At 42.7% G+C, this 17,711-nt stretch overlaps 1 protein-coding gene across 14 annotated transcripts in view; it reads left to right on the top strand.

Annotated features, from left to right (window-relative positions):
• The window catches only part of DGKD (diacylglycerol kinase delta), a 77,006-nt gene extending 62,566 nt beyond the window's left edge, over window positions 1-14,440 (top strand). For 11 of the 14 annotated variants that reach the window (XM_083505563.1, XM_083505570.1, XM_083505574.1 and 8 more), the window contains 11 exons: window positions 181-277; window positions 1,272-1,379; window positions 1,982-2,095; window positions 3,053-3,187; window positions 4,785-4,936; window positions 5,053-5,164; window positions 5,295-5,387; window positions 6,534-6,653; window positions 6,919-7,036; window positions 9,485-9,615; window positions 11,226-14,440. In XM_083505563.1, the coding sequence (XP_083361689.1) occupies window positions 181-277; window positions 1,272-1,379; window positions 1,982-2,095; window positions 3,053-3,187; window positions 4,785-4,936; window positions 5,053-5,164; window positions 5,295-5,387; window positions 6,534-6,653; window positions 6,919-7,036; window positions 9,485-9,615; window positions 11,226-11,315 (1,270 nt within the window). In that variant the 3' untranslated portion in view covers window positions 11,316-14,440. The remainder of the gene's footprint in view (window positions 1-180; window positions 278-1,271; window positions 1,380-1,981; window positions 2,096-3,052; window positions 3,188-4,784; window positions 4,937-5,052; window positions 5,165-5,294; window positions 5,388-6,533; window positions 6,654-6,918; window positions 7,037-9,484; window positions 9,616-11,225) is intronic. The other 3 variants (XM_083505572.1, XM_083505571.1, XM_083505568.1) reach the window with 1 other exon arrangement.
• The last annotated feature ends 3,271 nt before the right edge of the window (window positions 14,441-17,711 follow it).

The following is a 17,711-nucleotide window of genomic DNA, read 5'->3' as shown; positions in this document are numbered from 1 at the left end:
ATAATTTACCACATTTTTTGCTCCTTTAATACTTCTTGCTGTAGGATAGTGGATAAAATATTTCAGTGTCTGGCTTTTGTTTTCTTTCAGGCAGCGAGGTTTCATCTGAACATCATAGTATAAATTACAGTGCAATCTGTGGTCCATTGCACCACTTGATTCTTTGCTTTCCATTTTCAGAAGTCGTACGAAGAACATGATGTGGTACGGAGTTCTTGGAACAAAGGAGCTGCTACACAGAACTTACAAAAACTTAGAACAAAAAGTTTTGCTAGAGGTAATGAGTAGCCCTTAACCTCCTTGGTTTATGCAAACATGAAATTATTTGTTTGCTATCATGCACCATTAGCCTAACTTGTATGATTCATGCTTCCCTGCTTCCCAGGCCTAGAGCTTAGCTCCTGAGTTATGAGTTATTACAGGATTTGTCTGCTAGCACAGCAACTAGTCTGAGCTGCTTTAATTAAATAATTGAATGGGTGTTATTTAGCCTCTTGTTGATTGGTTGTTTAACTTGCCCTGATACTTCATCAGCTGGGGCTCCCTGTTGCTTGTGAACTCTTCCCAGCTGTGTACCCACACACCCAAACCCCCATACTGCAATTAGGTTTTAAAAATCCTTTCTATTCACTACAATAGAAGGTTTCTTTCAAGTTTAATTGTAATGGTGGAGGAACTGTTTTGACAGTGGTGGTCACAGCTGAGGAGGGGAGAGTTAATTATCCCTTTCCAGTTGTGAACCCCAGATCACCCTACCCCAACTGCAGTTGGGTCTGAAATAAGTCTTCTGTTGACTGCAATCAAAAAGGGGTTTTTAAGTCTAATTGTTGCCGGTGGAAGGTTCTTCTTGAATAATACAGCTGGGAATGGAGGGAATAACCACCCCCAGATGCAATTTCTAACAATATTCCCCCTTGCTATTAAGCTTTAAAAAGCTTCCAAATGCTCTAAATAAATACATGCTTTTTCAAGTCTAATTGCTGGGGGGCAGGGGGTGGTATGTGTGGGCATGTGCACTTTGTGTGTGTATATACCTATGCATTGAGGGAGGTTTGACCACACCCACTTTTGTCTAAGCAACAGAAGCCATGCAGCCCTTGGAAGGTTGGCCAAGAGAAAACAAGGTCCTGTGTCTGTAAGAGGTTTCTCACCCTGAGATAAACTCTGATTAATTGCTAATCTCTTAAGCAATTTTAAAGGCTAGTAACCTACTGATCCTTGAAACCTGTGGAATCTTACATACTACAAACAATTTTATTTATATCATGCAGTGTGATGGACGTCCAATTCCTTTGCCCAGTCTTCAGGGAATTGCCGTACTCAACATTCCCAGCTATGCAGGAGGCACCAACTTCTGGGGGGGCACAAAGGAAGATGATGTGAGTACTTTAATTTTTCTGCAAATGAAGGTGTCATTCACCTTCCATTTATTCTTCTTTGTACCAAAAACCTTCAGATGAAACACTCATAGCTAGATGGTTTTAGATACATGTTTGTTTTAATATGAGTGCCACATTGTAATGTTATCTATGGTGATGGGCTAAGATTGCACAAATGTTGTTTTTCTCCTGAGGAATTGGTTGCACGATTTTGCCCTATATGAATATGCAGTAATTCAGTGTGTGGAACATCCACAGATGTCATCAGAGTTGGGGCAGATGATCCTGGGATATACAGGCACACTCTCACTTGCCTCCACAAGATGAGTCAGATTGAGGGGAATATATTCACCAGTCCAGCCAAAGGTCTCCTGGTTTTTAATGCTGATATGTTCGTTGTACTCCACTATTATTATTCTCCACCAGGCAGCAACACTACTTGATTTATTACTATACTAGCAGCAACCAGGATGGGGTGTGGGAAGAGAGGGATATCAGGAGGACATATAGCTGTATCTTGCCCTGACATTAGTGAGAAGCAAAGGAGGCCACTATAACTGAAGGTCAAGCTGGATTAGTTTCTCTTTCTTTGTTTCTCTTAGACATTTACAGCTCCTTCTTTCGATGACAAGATCCTGGAAGTGGTAGCAGTGTTTGGTAGTATGCAAATGGCTGTCTCACGTGTGATTAACCTACAGCATCACCGAATTGCCCAGGTATCTGTTGGGAGCTGGAGTCAGGCATAGGTCAGCAATAAAACACCCAGTGTCAGTGAAGTTAGCTCTTTATTCAAAGAAAGCAAAAGAGTGCAGGCTTGGTGATCACAGCAACTCTTCCCAGTAGGTCTTGCCCCAAGGAGGGAGTTGTGAGGACTGAAGGTCCCAGTCTTTCCACTGCTCCTTAAGACTCTTCCTCCCTTGGGTCTTTCCAAAGAAATCTCAGGCTCCTTCATCTATTCTCTCATTGCTCCACTCTCTTCATTCCTCTATGTGTTCTGGGAGACCAGAGGGGAGGGGAGCTGGTCGCAGCAGGAGAGAGAAACTCCCTGGATTCTTCAGCAGCCTGCCTCATCTCTGTCTCCTGGCCCTCCGCCTCTCCTGCCTCTGATTCTGGACTGATCTGCCCAAGCCTCTTCCTGCACACTAAACCCTGTTGACTTTTCAGCTTCTGACACCTCCTCCTCCTAGTCTGCCCCTTCTTCTCCCTCTGACCACTCATTGTTGTCCCACCACCAATCCCCTGGCTCTGAACCTTCTTCCTTGGGTTTCCTTTTGGGTTCCCCTGCTGGTGCATCTAGCCAGTCCGTGCTGCTTACTGTTCAGCTTGTGGTCCACAGGAGATTTTGCATATTACCTGTTTTTCTTTGAGAGAACCAAAGAGTTGTTGCCTGTTTTATAAAGCCTATAGCCTATAACTCTGCATTCAGTGGTTGATATAAGGTTCAAGGCTAATAAAGGCAGTGATCAACAGCATTCAGCATAGACTGGTTTCTCAATATTGCACTGAGCTGGGTAGAACTTACAAATTAAATTTCTCTTCTAGCAGCACCAGAGGAAACAAGCTGGGGAAACTGTTAGTTACTGTGGGACATAGGGGAGATACTTGGGCTGCTGTAAACAAAACATGACATGCTGTATGATTTAGGATACGTTTAACACAAGGATTTCTCATAGTGTCGGACAGTGAAGATAGCAATCTTGGGAGACGAAGGAGTTCCTGTGCAAGTTGATGGAGAGGCCTGGATCCAACCTCCAGGATATATTTGGATTGTTCATAAAAACAGGGCACAGACACTAACCAGAGATAGGGTAAGAGGAACCTTCTTATACATTGAGAGATGAACCTGCCAAGCAAAAGAGAAATCTGAGCTCCTCCACTCCAAGGCTGATGTGGAATATTGTCAGTCCTGGACTCTGTGGTTGGGAGGGCTGCTCTTGTCATCCTGCCAGTGGGCTTAGCCTGCTGTGTGATACTGAGGGAGAGGACCGTGATTGTGTGATTCCCTTCCCATGGAAGTGTAGATGGAAACAGTTTTGCTATGTTCTCACTTGGTAATGGAAGCTTATCTGTTCTCCCAGGCCTTTAAGGGAAATTAGTGGATGCTGTCTAATATTTTAGGATTTTCCTGTAGTACAGTGGTGCCTCGCAAGACGAAATTAATTCGTTCCGCAAGTCTCTTCGTCTTGCGAGTTTTTCGTCTTGCGATGCACGGTTTCCCATAGGAATGCATTGAAAATCAATTAATGCGTTCCTAGGGAAACCGCCTTCAGACCAGGTCCGGGGACAGTCTGTCCCCGGACCTCTTCTGAAGGCTGGGGGGGGAACAAGGGCTTTTCTTCCCACCCCCAGCATTTTAAAAAACCCCGGGACAGCGGAGGACTTCTCCGCTGTCTGGGCGATCTTAAAATGCTGGCGGGCGGCATTTTAAAATCGCCCCGGGACAGCGGAGGACTTCTCCGCTGTCCGGGGCGATTTAAAAGCCCCTGGAAAGGCAGGCAGGGGGGACAAAGACTTTCGCCCCCCGCCATCCTTCAGAAGAGGTCCTGGACCTCTTCTGAAGGCGGGCGGGGGGCGAAAGTCTTTGCTCCCCCCCCGCCTGCCTTCAAAAGCCCTCCGGGACAGGCAGGCAGGGGGGAGCAAAGACTTTCGCCCCCCGCCCGCCTTCAGAAGGTGTTCCCGCCCCGCCGCCCGGCTTTGGAGCACCGTTCCGAAGCCAGGCGGCGGGAGGAGGTGTTCCCTCCCCCCCGCCCGGCTTCGGAGCACCGTTCCGAAGCCGGGCGGCAGTGGGAGGTGTTCCCTCCCCCCCGCCCGGCTTCGGAGCACCGTTCCGAAGCCGGGCGGCGGCGGGAGGTGTTCCCGCCCCGCCGCCCGGCTTCGGAGGAGTCTTCCGAAGCCCGGCGGCGGGAGGAGGTGTCCCCGCCCCGCCGCCAGGCTTCGGAGGAGGTCCGAGGACAGTGGGGAAGACGCGCTGCGCTTCCCCGCTGTCCCTGAGATTTCCCTATGGGCTGTCGTCTTGCGAAGCAAGCCCATAGGGAAATTTGTTTTGCGAAGCGCCTCCAAAACGGAAAACCCTTTCGTCTAGTGGGTTTTCCGTCTTGCGAGGCGTTCGTCTTGCGGGGTACCACTGTATTTTATTAATGATTGGTTTTAAGCATTGCATATTATTGTTCTTGAATGTGATATATTTGTGCTGAATGGAATAAGTTATTTTAGAAACTACCCTGAGATCACTACATGTGATGAAGGTTGGTCTAAAAATCTGGTAAATAAAATCATGATAGATTTTACAGAGGTGGGGGGGGGAATGTTTCTGTGCATGCAGAAAGTGTAATATAAAGATATAAGTTTCTCCTAAATAATCACGGATGGCATGGAATAGTGATAGCCTCCCTTCCTTTTTTCCAGGCATTTGAGAGCACCCTAAAGTCCTGGGAAGACAAACAAAAATGTGAGCTGCCCCGCCCTGCTTCTTTCTCCCTGCATCCAGAGATTATATCTGAAGAAGAGTCCACCCAGATCAATCAGTTTTGCCAAGCAGCAGGCACTCTGATTCACAGGTGAGGCCATTTTCTTTTTTTCTCGGGTTCATTTGGAGGTGGTGGTGCCAGAATGAGACAACAGTCCAGAAAGTTTATGCTATTGCTTTCTTCACCTCTCCCCTTCCCACCCACAGCATTCGGGAAATAGCTCAGTCGTACCAGGACATGGAACAAGAACTTGCTCATGCAGTCAATGCTAGCTCCAAGTCTATGGACAAAGTATATGCCAAGTCCAAGTCTACAGAGGTATGGGCGGGTTTCTCTTTGCCTGAACCCAACTTGTTCCTGTAGCTTGGGCTCTGTGACTATTTTATTTAGTTTTATATTGGTTTGGAGTTTCAGACTTCCAGTCCTTACGCTTATTGTCTTTCCACAGGGCCTGAGCTGCAACCTTGTTGTAGAGATGGCGAATAATATTAAAGCCCTGCATAATGAAACAGAACTGCTCCTGGCTGGCAAAATGGCCCTGGTAAGGGATAAATGTTAGGAAAGGTGTTATTAGTTATTTCTGTTACTTTTTTGCCCTTGCTGAGAACATAATTCTCCCTGTTTTTTCAAGTCCACAGCTAGGCACTCACACAGTTGACAGTGCCTTTACCTCCCTCATCCAGTCCCTAAATATTGTTGTTTCCTATTTCTGCAATTTAGCAACATTAGATCCATGGTTTTATCTTCCATGATGCAGCCAGCACATGCTAGAGCTCTTTAGAAGAATAGATACCAATATATTCTAGAAATATAATTCCATTTGTCAGAAGAAAAATAACAGCAGTTATTTAGAATAATAGTTTGCCTGGATATTCAATAAACAAAAATGTGTTTCATTGCTAACCCTTTTGGGCCATGGGCACGTTTGAAAACCATAGAAACTGTGTACACACCACACACACATTGGAACAACATGTATTCCTCCCATTGCCAGAAGTTAGGTTCAATGGGTGTGTATTCTGCAAAATGTAGTGTAGTGGAGGAGTGATCTTCTTGGACAGTGCAGCTGAGAAGTCCAGAGTTAACCTTTCCTCCACTCCAATCTCCAGGAAGATCACACACCCTGCAACAATTAGGCTTCTATTGGAACAAAAGAAAGCTTCTTCCAAGCCTAATTGTGGCAGAAGTGTCTTTTGTCCAGAAGAAGGGATGACAGCTGGGGAAGGGAAAGTCAAACCCAGCTGCTGCAGCACCCCTCCACCCAGCAAAATAACATCTCCATTGTAATTGGGCTTGACAAAGTAGAAGGGTGGCTTTTTTAAAAGCCAAATTACAGCACGAGGACGTGTGTTAACATTTGGACAATCATATCTTGGCTAAGATGTGAATAAGGTTTTTGCCTGTGCACAGAGCTCCTTCAGTCCTTCCTTCACACAAGATGCAATTAAATTATAGTTCCTTGTTTCGTTTAAACCAGGAAACTATAGTTACCAACTTTGGAACAAGCCAGATCTTGAAGTTGGTATAAAATCCTGGCTATTTGAATCTGGTAACCATATTTTCCCTTGTTTAGACAAAATAGGAAATTACAGTTACTTGGGGACTCTCTGGTTGTCTTGATGGTGGTTAGATCTCCATTAAGCTGTGCAGCTCTTAGGTGTGCTTGTGTGCTTTATTTCTGATGCAGCAGTTGGATCCCCCACAGAAGGAGCAGCTCCTAGCAGCGCTGGCAGAAATGGACTTTCATATGAGGAAGCTAGCAGACATTCCTTGGCTGTGGCAGCTAATGGAACCCTGTGATGAAGAGGTAACATCAGATGAGGAGGGTAGAGCTATTGGGAGCCTTTCGTTGTGATTTGTTACTGGGATAGCACAGGAATGTGAGAGTAATCGGCTTGATTCATTCCTCTTTCAAAGCATCCTGAGCTAATCTAAATAAAATTAATGTAACTAAATTGAATTAAACTTAATTAGCTGAGATGGCAATTTTTCACTTCTCTCCTAAAAAAAACCTTACTCATACACATTCCTTATCATGAAATATCTATATTGTTATTTTCCCCGCCCTGCAGAACCAAATGCTGGATTATTCTAAACGCAGCCGGAGCGGCAAATTTCGTCTGGTGACAAAGTTTAAGAAGGAGAAGAACAACAAGAATAAAGAAACACGTAGCAGCTTGGGATTGCCGGGTACCGCCAGTCTGTGTATTTCCTCTTCGCCCTTCTTCACACATGTAGCCATATGTGCACCTGCACATCTGCGCCCCCACTAAATGCAAAACCACTTCTCTTCTGCCTCTCTCTGAACACTCCCTACTTCTCCTCCCACACTCTTTTGTGTTTGACCCTTTCATTTATTTTATCTATTCCCATAGCAGTATTTTCCCCTTAGCAAAAATAACACACTTGCTGGGTTCTCTCCTAGAAGTCGTACAGCACTAAAATATATAAAAATAACTGAGAACATCCTTCAAAGAGACCTTCAGTGACTTTCAAAGGCAATTCATTCAAGGATTTGTAGTTTTAGATAGCAAAAGGACTGTGGAGCCCAAGTCCGCATAACTCCAGATCTCCCACTGCTAATACTCACTGATTTGGTTAATGATTTTCTCTCATTGATTCACTCTCAGTCTTCAATCAAGTCCTCATGTCTAAATGTCTGGGAATTCTGCATCATCACTGGTGCATCCCTAGCTTTAATCCTTATTGATTAGTATGATATTAAAAATAGCCCCTTGAAATCAATAATTCAAATGGTATCAGAGTACTTCCTTTCTAGCTGGTTTAGTTGATTTGTTGACTTATATTCTTTCTTATGAAAACATTCTGGCTTTTACATCTGTAAATTCTGTTGGTTCCATGGTGCTAATAGTACCATCCTCTCTCCCATTAATTTTGTGGCATATCCGTATTGTCTCGCTTTCCTCTGGACTTTAAGGTTCTATTTGCTCTTCTCTTATTTCGAGGCTAGTGGAGAGGCTGTGTGTGATCATGACAAAGCTTCTTTCCCTTTAGAGGAACAAAAAGGCATTGCCACTGTGCCTATAAGGGACGCAAATGAGTTTGCTAACCAAGAATATGTGCAACAAGGCTTACTGCCTTGAAAAGAAGTGACAAAAGTATCAGGGTTTCTATTTCCTTTATTCATGGGCATGGTATTAGGGAACAGATGGATTGGGTTCTCACTATTGTATCTTGTCTTAATAAGAGGTGTGTGTGTGTGTGTGTGTGTGAGAGAGAGAGAGAGAGAGAGAGAGAGAGAGAGAGAGAGAGAGAATGGTCCCTTTCCCCGTGCATGCAGTCCCTTCACTTCTCCCTTCACAGCACACCAGAATAATATACCCAAGTCTCCAGTTGACTGTAGCTTCTAATTAGGAAGCATCTGTTCTAACCAGGAAACTATAGTTACTATCTCTGGAACAAGTCAGGATCTGAACCATAGTATGAAATTGGTTTAAGATCCTGGCTTGTTGAAAAGGAAGGGGAAGGGGCTATATTCATGGACAATAGACTTTTTCTTATCCCAGCTTGTTAAGCTAAAATAGAATAACCCAAGCACAGCCACTATGGCCCAGGATGACTGGATAAAGGTAAACTTTTTTTTAAAAAAAGTTAGTTTACAGAAAAGGCGAGTAACAGGATATATATGATAACAGTGTGCAATATTTGATTATACATGATGTGCAGAAAGTGGATTCTAGAACTATGGGTCACCTGGGTGTTGAAAAATTCAGGACAAACAAAAGGAAGTACTTCTTCACATAGCACAACTACGGAGATCACTTCCACAAGATGTACTGTAGACATCAACTTTAAAAGAGCATTAGACAAATTCATGGAGGATGCCTCTGAATACCTGTCTCTGGGGACCACAAGTGTGGAGAGTGCTGTTGCCCTCAGGTCCTGCTTGCAGGCTTCCCATTCATTTGCCCTTGTGAAAACAGGATGCTGGACCAGATGGACCTTTGACTTGGTCCAGCAGGGCTTTTCTTACTTTCTTGAGTCTAGTTCTGCTCCCCTTCTCCATATCTTATACTATAATTTGAGGGTTTTTTCCCATTTGGGCATTGCGTTCCATGCAGGTTAGGGGAGGAAGGCAGGGAAGAAGTTGCATAAGCCTGAAACCAGGTTCTGTTTTCACTGTGCATAGAAAATCCAGGGTGTATGTTTTTGTATCAATTTGAACAGACCCAAAGGTGCAGGGCACACATTTTTAAAGATGGGATTTTGCACTATGTCTGTGAATGTCCAGATTTGTCTTGTGGCAAACTGATATTCACCTTAGCTGAATTACTTGATAGTTTAGTGCACATTCACACATTTTATCCTGTTAAGTTGCTGGTCAGACTGTGTGGCAAGTGTCCATTCAGGCATACTATCAGTAGCATAAAATCAGTCCTAGGTAAAAACAGCTTCCACTACATTCAGCCTCCATTTAAAACCACGTCTTGGCTTGTAATCTTGCTTCCTTTCTCTTGCTCTGCAATTGTTGAATCACTTATCATTCCTTCTACTGTGAGGTTTAGTATTGTTTCCCCTTCTCTTTTTGATCTGCTTCGGTGTTTGCTGGTGATCACCTTTTTCTCTCCTCTGGGCTTTTGGGTACTCAACACACTCCTGCTTTTCCATCTCTGACAGTTCACCTCTGGGGAACGGAGGAGGTTGCGGCCTGGCTTGAGCACCTCAGTCTTTGTGAGTATAAGGATATCTTCATCCGGCATGACGTCCGGGGCTCTGAGCTCCTGCATCTTGAACGGAGAGACCTCAAGGTACTTCATGAGCGACTTACCAAGAATAGCCATCTGCATTTGCATGGCCGTCTGTGCTGACTGTGCTTGGAGCTGGTCTGCGTACTCTCCGTTCTAGGTGGCTTTAGACAGAGTAACAAGAGTATTTTACAGCTGTGGGCTAGCAGGGTCAGATCAGACAGGAAAACTCTTTGTCCAGAACCCAAGCCTTTTAAAATCCACAAACCAAGCCTTCTCAAGTTGTAGACAAGGCCTGCAGTTAATCATTGAATTATATGATTTGAACTTCTGAATACTGTTACTTGAAAGATATCAATATTCTGGCCTTCTTTCATAAAGGTTCAAATACAGTTTTGAGTGAACTGAGGAAATACATGGCATTGGAGCCAGCAGTGTCTGCACTGGTGCAAACTATGGCCAGTGTATAGTTAAACTATGGAACCCACTCCCCCAGGAGGCAGTGGTGGCCACCAATTTAGATGGCTTTAAGAAAGGATTAGAGATATTCATGGCGCGTAAGGCTGTCAATAGCTACTGGGCACAATGGTCATGTTCCACCCACTGTCAGAAGGAGTGTGCCTCTGAATACAGTTGCTGTGAATCACAGGTGGACAGAGTGCTATTGTGCTCAGAGCCTGCTTGACCGCTCTGTTTAACCAACCATCTGTTTGACCACTGTGAGAGCAGGATGCCGGACTAAATGGGCCATTGGCTCCTCTTATGTAGAACAGTTTCAGATTGGAGGCATGCAGAGTTCAACCGAACCTGCATAAGCAGCAGGATCCACACAGCAGCCCAGCACAACTGCTAATGTGATTTATTGTTCCAGGATCTGGATGGTTTCAGGAATTGTGTGGACCATATGCCCTGCAGTATCAAAGTATCTTTTCAAACTTTGCTTCCACTGCTTATGATCAAGCAGTGGCAGCAAAAACTGCAGACACAACTTTAGGCGATACAACACTGGTTCCAACGAAGCATTCTCTGCTAAGCTTTATCTAGCATTGGGGAAATGCTGTTTCTGCTAGAGGAGATTAACGTGATGCCCTTCTGATGTGGAAGTAGAACTGTCTAATGGAAGATGTGTGTAATTACAAACTGTATATTGTATCTGTCATGTGTCTCTGGTACAGGAGAAACTGTATTTTAAAATACATTTTTTGAATTGTGGGTTGTATTCAGTGTGGCTCTAAGGCTACAGTTCTGTCAGCGCAAGGATTTTTCCTTGTACAATGGACTGTTGTTCCCCCCCCCCCAACATTCTGGAGCATATCCAGGAGTGGTGTGGGGGTGTGGCGTAGTACCGTTGCAGTAGTGGTCATCCTTGCGCTGACTGGACTGTTTAGTTGACTACTGCCCTGTGTTTTTGTTGTGCTGGATTTATTTCTAAGATTTGTGCAAATCATCAAAGCTAGTAACTGAGTTTTGCATCTATGAATGTCTGTGTAGTCTGGATGATTTTTGCTGCTTCGAGCTTATTCCATAATTATTTGCTACAATGTCAAACACTTACTGCTTCGTGTTTGAGGTACTACATTTGTCATGTTGTCGTTTATCTCTAATTCCATTTTTTAGTATTCAGCTTGACTAGCTCTTTGTGGGCTAAGATTATTATTCGCATTCTTTTTCAGGACCTAGGAGTGACCAAAGTGGGCCATATGAAGAGGATATTACATGGGATCAAGGAACTGAGCAGGAATATTCCTGCCAGCGAGGCTTAACTTCTGTTTTCAGAGCCTGTATCTACCATTCCCCCTGATGTCTGCACAACTGACACCTCACAGAGCAGATTTGATCAGAATCGTCTCAAGGGATCAGCCAAACGCTAGCAGTGTTCAGAGCTCATATCCAACTTCTCTTGGTGCTACCATTCTGATGTGGGGTATACCACAATCCACTCAAGTGGTACCTTGTATTCAAAGCCAGTGTTACTTTGTCCTTAACAACCACCTCCTCGACACCTTTACTCAGGCCTGGGCACACTCACTGCATGCTAGACTTCATTCAGCCAACCCCAGTATACTAGCCCGTGGACCAAAAACTTTTTGTGGACCGTCACAGAAGCAAATGTTACCCTATGATCTAAGGATTGTGCCAGATATTAAGAGCCATGAAAGCACTCGTGCATGCAAGATGATAAAAATCAGCTGTTGAGAAGATTGTAAGCTAACTGTTTGGGACAACCTCAAATTAGGAAGATTCTTTTTCAGTCTGTGCTCGTTCAGTGGTGCCAGATATAGTGGCGTGATATATCAGTGCAGAGTCTTTTTTTTTTCCTTTCCAAGGATATAAGTTATCCTTAAACAAAAAAATTCTCAGTTTCCTGTGTTCCTGCTCTGTAATGCTTGTGGATGCCAAAGGAGTGGGATTGCATGTTGTTATGGCTTAAAACATCAAGTGCCTAGAAATACTGAACAATCTCAGAAGTACATCCAACATGGGAGAATATACTAATTCCTTATGACATTGCTTTGACTCTGATTCTACTAAGTTTTAAAAACATATAATAGGATTCTCACTTCTGGAAACAATGAAGGAAGTTTCTGTGCATAGATTTAGGCAGGGTAAAATAATGTGTTTTTTTCATCACTGTTTCCCAGACTTTGCAAAGCCAGTGTATCGTTGCTTAAGATATACAGTACATAGCATTTTCTCTGTTTTAGGAGAACCACTGCCAAATTCTGATGCAGATCCACTGAATTTTACAGATTTCCCCCTTATGTGGTTATTTTATCATTCCATCAAGTCTTGCTTCTTTTGGGCCATTTCTTTTACAGTGCAGGAGAACACTGACTATAGCTTTCTATAAAGAAGACAAACTTGTAATACGATTTACAGAGGAAATCTTGAACCTGGGTTCTACATCTCTGGCTCTGTTCCATTACCACAGTTTTGCAGATACAGTTTGCCTTAATGGTGTAGATTACTCTCCCTGTATTGAATCTGGAGGGTTGTAAATTGCAAGACACACAGGTATTCACTCACCAGAAAACTCAGTCTCCCAGTGCTTTCATTTTCTATTATGCTAATGTAGGTGTGCATTTGCCACCATCAAACAGAAGATAGTAAAAATTATTCCTGCACTTTATTAATGGTGATAACCACATGGAAGCCTCTTTCATTTCCTGGTGAACTTCTCAGGGAGCAAAACCATCATATGATAACTTGGGAGAAAGATGCAGCAAAACAAATGGATATTTTCTATTCTTTTGTTGTGGATGAACTACAGTGCTTGTGTCTGTGCTTCTCCTAGAAATCTCATGTAGAAGCAAAGATGCTCTCGTTATTAGCTCCTGAGTAGATAAATGGCTTAAGAGGACCAGCTTGGCTATAGTCCCTTGACTCGGATGCAGTCTGTATTGCTGCCAAGTGTCATCACCCTTTGATAAGAGCTATATTTGCAAGGAGTTCTGGATTGCATCATTGCAGTGCTCTCAAGGAATTAACTTTCTGCACTTGTATTGCCCCTTCAGCACATGCATTTCTTTGTAAGGATCACTTGACATTTTGGGTCTAAGGGTCGGGAACTTCCAAGACACATTCTAACTCTATATTAATTGCAACTGGAAATATGGTGGTCTCTTTGTGCAAAACAGGAGTCCTGGATCCCAGGTTGGCAAAATGAGTAACTACCAAAAGTTGTGCCTCTGGTATCTAGAGAGATTGTATTTATTGAAAGATGTGTCTGCTAGCTAAGTAAATGCTATGAAAAGACTATGGAAGAAAGGCACACTGTTCACAATGGCATGGCAAGCTCGACATCTCACCTGTGAGAATTCAGAATTTCCATTATATAGTTTATGATTCTGTAAACGATGACACTTGAGGCGTAAGGTGACCCTACTATCTGGTCATCAGACATTTTACATCTTTGAAATATTTTGAGTTGGAAACAAGGCATGGAGGAAAAATACAAACCTTAGGGTGTTTAATGCCTGTTTTGCTTGGCGCTACACTGGAATCATACCTGCTAGTGTTTTGTATCGGGTCCATTAAATTTCATTAAGCGTATATTGAATATATGTAAAAGAATTTATCCAAGAAAGTGCTAATCCTGAACTCCTTTGGAAAAAAGGGATTGTATCTTATTAGCATGGCTCAGTATGTTTTTTTTTAAGCTGACATTACTTTTTAGTGCCCAAAATATCCATCTTTAGCTCAGTGCAGCTATTAAACACTAGACTTATGTCCAGTACAATCCTATGCATATTTACTTCAGAAATAAGTCCTGCTCAGTCGGATGGTTCTTTCAAGTAAATGTGCATAGGGTGATTGTAGCCAAAGTTATTTATTCTGTTTAATCAGTGGGATATATTCACATTTTCAGTCTATGGACACTCAAGAAATATTAATTCCACTAGATTTTGCATCTCTGATAGGAACTGTAAAGAGGCACTTAGTGCCAGTATCTCTTGAAAAGAAAAGCTCTGACCACCTATATCATATTAAAATTGTTTTTTTTGAGTATTATTTAAAGGTGAATATAGTATGTGTGGTAAATTAAATACTGTTTACACAAAACTCCTTGTATCTTAACAGATATTTGTGATGTAAAAAAAAAATGAAGAAAAGAAAGAAAAATGTTTTTATAAGTCATTTGATGTCTGTATTGTTGTCCACTGATGACTGTTCCCTCAGGGGTGTTGTAACCATTCCGGTGATCTGTCAAAAGCATAGAGAGGCATTTCAATCCTGTACAGTCTTGGGAAGAAGGTTTCGTGCCTTAAGAATAGAATGTGCTATTTATTATTTTAATTTATACAGTGATTACCATGGAGACACCTCTTGTATGTACATATTTTGCAGCTGATTGTTGTAAATATATTGTTCTTGTATATAAAGAAAATCCTGTTTCTGAGCTTCCTATCAATAATGGATCTGTTGCTATGTTTATCAAGCAGGGAGTAGAATTTAATAGCAGCTTGTAAAAAAATGAGACCAATCCCAAACTTTGTGCAGGGGGAGTTTATTTTCAAGTGAAGAAATATATTTTCTGTGTTTGGTATTATAGCTATATTTCATCCAGCTGATTTTGCTGAATTGGCAGTATATGGGTTGCAGCCAACTAAAGGTTACCCTGACAGATCTATTGAAATTAATGAATTCAAGTTCACAATGTTCATTAATTTCACAACATTGGATACAACTCTTATATGTTTGAAACCTCATGGTCAAAACCATAAAACCACCATTCTGATTTTAGTAGTTTTTTGTAGTCTTCTGCATAACAGAAAACAGAGAACTTGAGAGTATATCTTGTCCCTTTGGGTTTTCTCTTTATTAATTAGATTAGATTTATACCCTGCCATTCCTCCAAGAAGGTCAATGTAGCATATATGGTTTCATCTCCATTTTAATCTTCACAACAACTTTATGGGATAGGTTTGGCTTAGAGGAGTGACTGGCTTAATACCACCCACAGCACTTCATGACTAAACAAGGATTTGAAGCCAGGCTTTTCAGTCCTAGGCCAACACTAACCACACTGGCATGAAGCAAAGACTCATAGAATTGTAGAGTTGGAAGGGACCCCGAGGATCATCTAGTCCAACCCCCTGCAATGCAAGAATCTCAACTAGATCATATATGACAGGTGGCTATTCAACCTCTGCTTTAAAGCCTCAATATTCCATATTTTCATATCAATAAAACAGATGAGAAAAGGGTTGTCCAAGTGCCCCAAAGAAAGGTTTATTGTGTAAAATCCCCAATAGGTTTCAGAAGAACTTTTCCTTCTTTAGAAACTATCTAAGACATACAAAAACATTTGTTTTCTTTAAGGCTTTCCCCTCCTTTTCATATTTTTTCATCACCACCCCAGGAAACTCTGGTAATTGAGATGTTAGGATACACAGAAATCTCCAATAAATATTATTTCTTATCTCTGTCTTTACAAGGGCTGCAGCCATAACATACGGCTAATTTGCAGCTACAGTGAGAAGTAGACAGAGGTACAGAATGACTGTTAAATGAGAGCTGGCATATCCCTCTCTTCTTGTGACTGTTGCCCATCATACGAGATGCATTATGAGATTACCATAAACATATAAACAAAATTGAGGTAAGTCATGAATAGCAACAAGAGGAATGAGGTGAGGTGTTGCAAGTTGTCCATAAACATTTAACTACCTTCATTAGGACTCATGTCGACCTACCTTGGACAGCTTTTTGTCTACTTATGCTATGATGCACTGTAGCAGGAACCTGCTCTTCTGGGGAGTAATCGGGGACAGCACTGATGCATTAAGGCAGTTTTTCCACAATGAACTACAAAGTTTAAGAATGGTATATACCAAAATCTTAATGTGATAAGATGCACCCCACTTTATTATGTATCCTATTTAAATCCCACCCATCCTTCCAAAGGAGTCCAGGGCATCAAACACATTAAAACAGTTACCATTAAAAACAGTCTTTAAACAGTTTACAAATAATTGCATTCTCTCAGCCAGTGATTTCAGGGTTTTTCGGGAACAGTATCTTTTCAGCCGTCAAATGCCTGGGTAAACAGGAATGGTTTCTAATTCTTCCTGCAAGTCGATAATGAAGGAGATGGGTGTACAAGCAGGAAACCACCACTGAAGAGGCCCTGTCACAGGTCAGTGCAAACCAGACAGCCCCCACCACCAACAAGGCCTCATCTACCAGTTGAAGGATGTGAGGTGGTTGATATTGGGAGAGGTGCTCTTGTAAGTAGAGCAAAGGGTCACTTGTGCAGTCTGACTTTACCATTCTGTGGACAGAGCTGTTGCCTCCTATGTCTTGGGCATCCTTGCTTTCAACATGTGACTGGAAGAGAGAGTGCCAAGGGCAAAGCTTTATACTTGAGCCATCATCACAAGGTGCTTCATTTGATTCCTCTTCGTCACTCTTAAATGTCCTGGGATGAGGCATGTCACTCCTGAGGCTCAATGTGTCTCATACTGCTGAGAAGCTACCTTCTGCAAGCCATTTCACTGATGCTTAATGCATATAATCAAGGGTTTTAATTTTTGGAACGGCCAAGGTAGCTGCCTGCTGAGGGTGATAACCTGGGTGAGGGACCATTAAGGGGCTCGGTGTGAGACAGCAAATGGGTGGGGGCCACTCAACAGATAAAGCCAGAGAAGAGCAGTTATGTGACCTAGGAAGGAAAGCAGCAAGCTGGAGAGATAGGAGGTGAACAAAGTTAAAGAGCAAAGTTTGATGTATATTTGGGAGAAACAAGACCTCCTTGGGGTGTTGGTGCTGTGAGCTCCTCCATTGTAGCCTCCTATATCATAAAGACACCACAGTCTCCACTCTGCCTCTTTTCCAAAAGGAAAGACCACCCTGGGTAAGTGCCTGGAACCTCTGGAATCTTAACAGCACTTGGAGATTGGGGTGGTGTGCAACAATACTGTGAGAACAGTAAAGCATTTCCTATTATATCTTTGTTTACACAATGATTAAAATGTAGACTGGACAGTATTACTTATAGGTTGATCCAAGGCTGATTGAACAACCATTCCCAGTGAATGTTCATGGCTCTGCATCAGCCGGGAGCGGAGGTCTTGAATGGAGTGCCACGGTGCTCAGTCCTTGGCCCTGTTCTGCGTCACATCAAATGGTGATGACGTAGAGAGGGTATACTTATCAACTGTGCAGATGGTGCAAAGCTGGGAGGTATAGCTTAACACCATAGAAAACAAAACCAACATTCAGGATAATCTTGTCAGGCTGGAACACTGGGCCAAAACTATTAAGATTAAACGCTAGAGAGAGAAATGTAAAAGGTATTAAAAGTCAACGGCACAAGTATAGAATGGAGCAGATCTGGTTTGGTAACAGTACATGTGAAAGAGATCTAGGTGTCAGCAATATGATGCAGCTGCCTTCATAGAAGCACAGTGTTCAGATCCCAAGTAGCATTTCCACTCTGTTCTGCACTGGCCCGTCTGCTTCCAGAGCACCATGTCTAGTTCTGAGTATCACATTTAAAGAAGAACATTAACAATGGTCAGGATGGTGAGGGGTCTGGAAACAAGGTTGTGTGAGGAATGGTTGAAGGAGAAGGTTAACTTTATCTCAGGGAAGATAAGTTTTAGGGGAAGCCTCATAGCCGCCTACAAATACCTGAAGTTCTGTGATGCAGAAGA

This window comes from Podarcis liolepis (genome assembly GCF_965112155.1).
Source record: "Podarcis liolepis genome assembly, chromosome: 5".
In the NCBI taxonomy this organism is placed as follows: Eukaryota; Metazoa; Chordata; class Lepidosauria; order Squamata; family Lacertidae; genus Podarcis; species Podarcis liolepis.
This window is presented reverse-complemented; position numbering and strand designations above follow the sequence as displayed.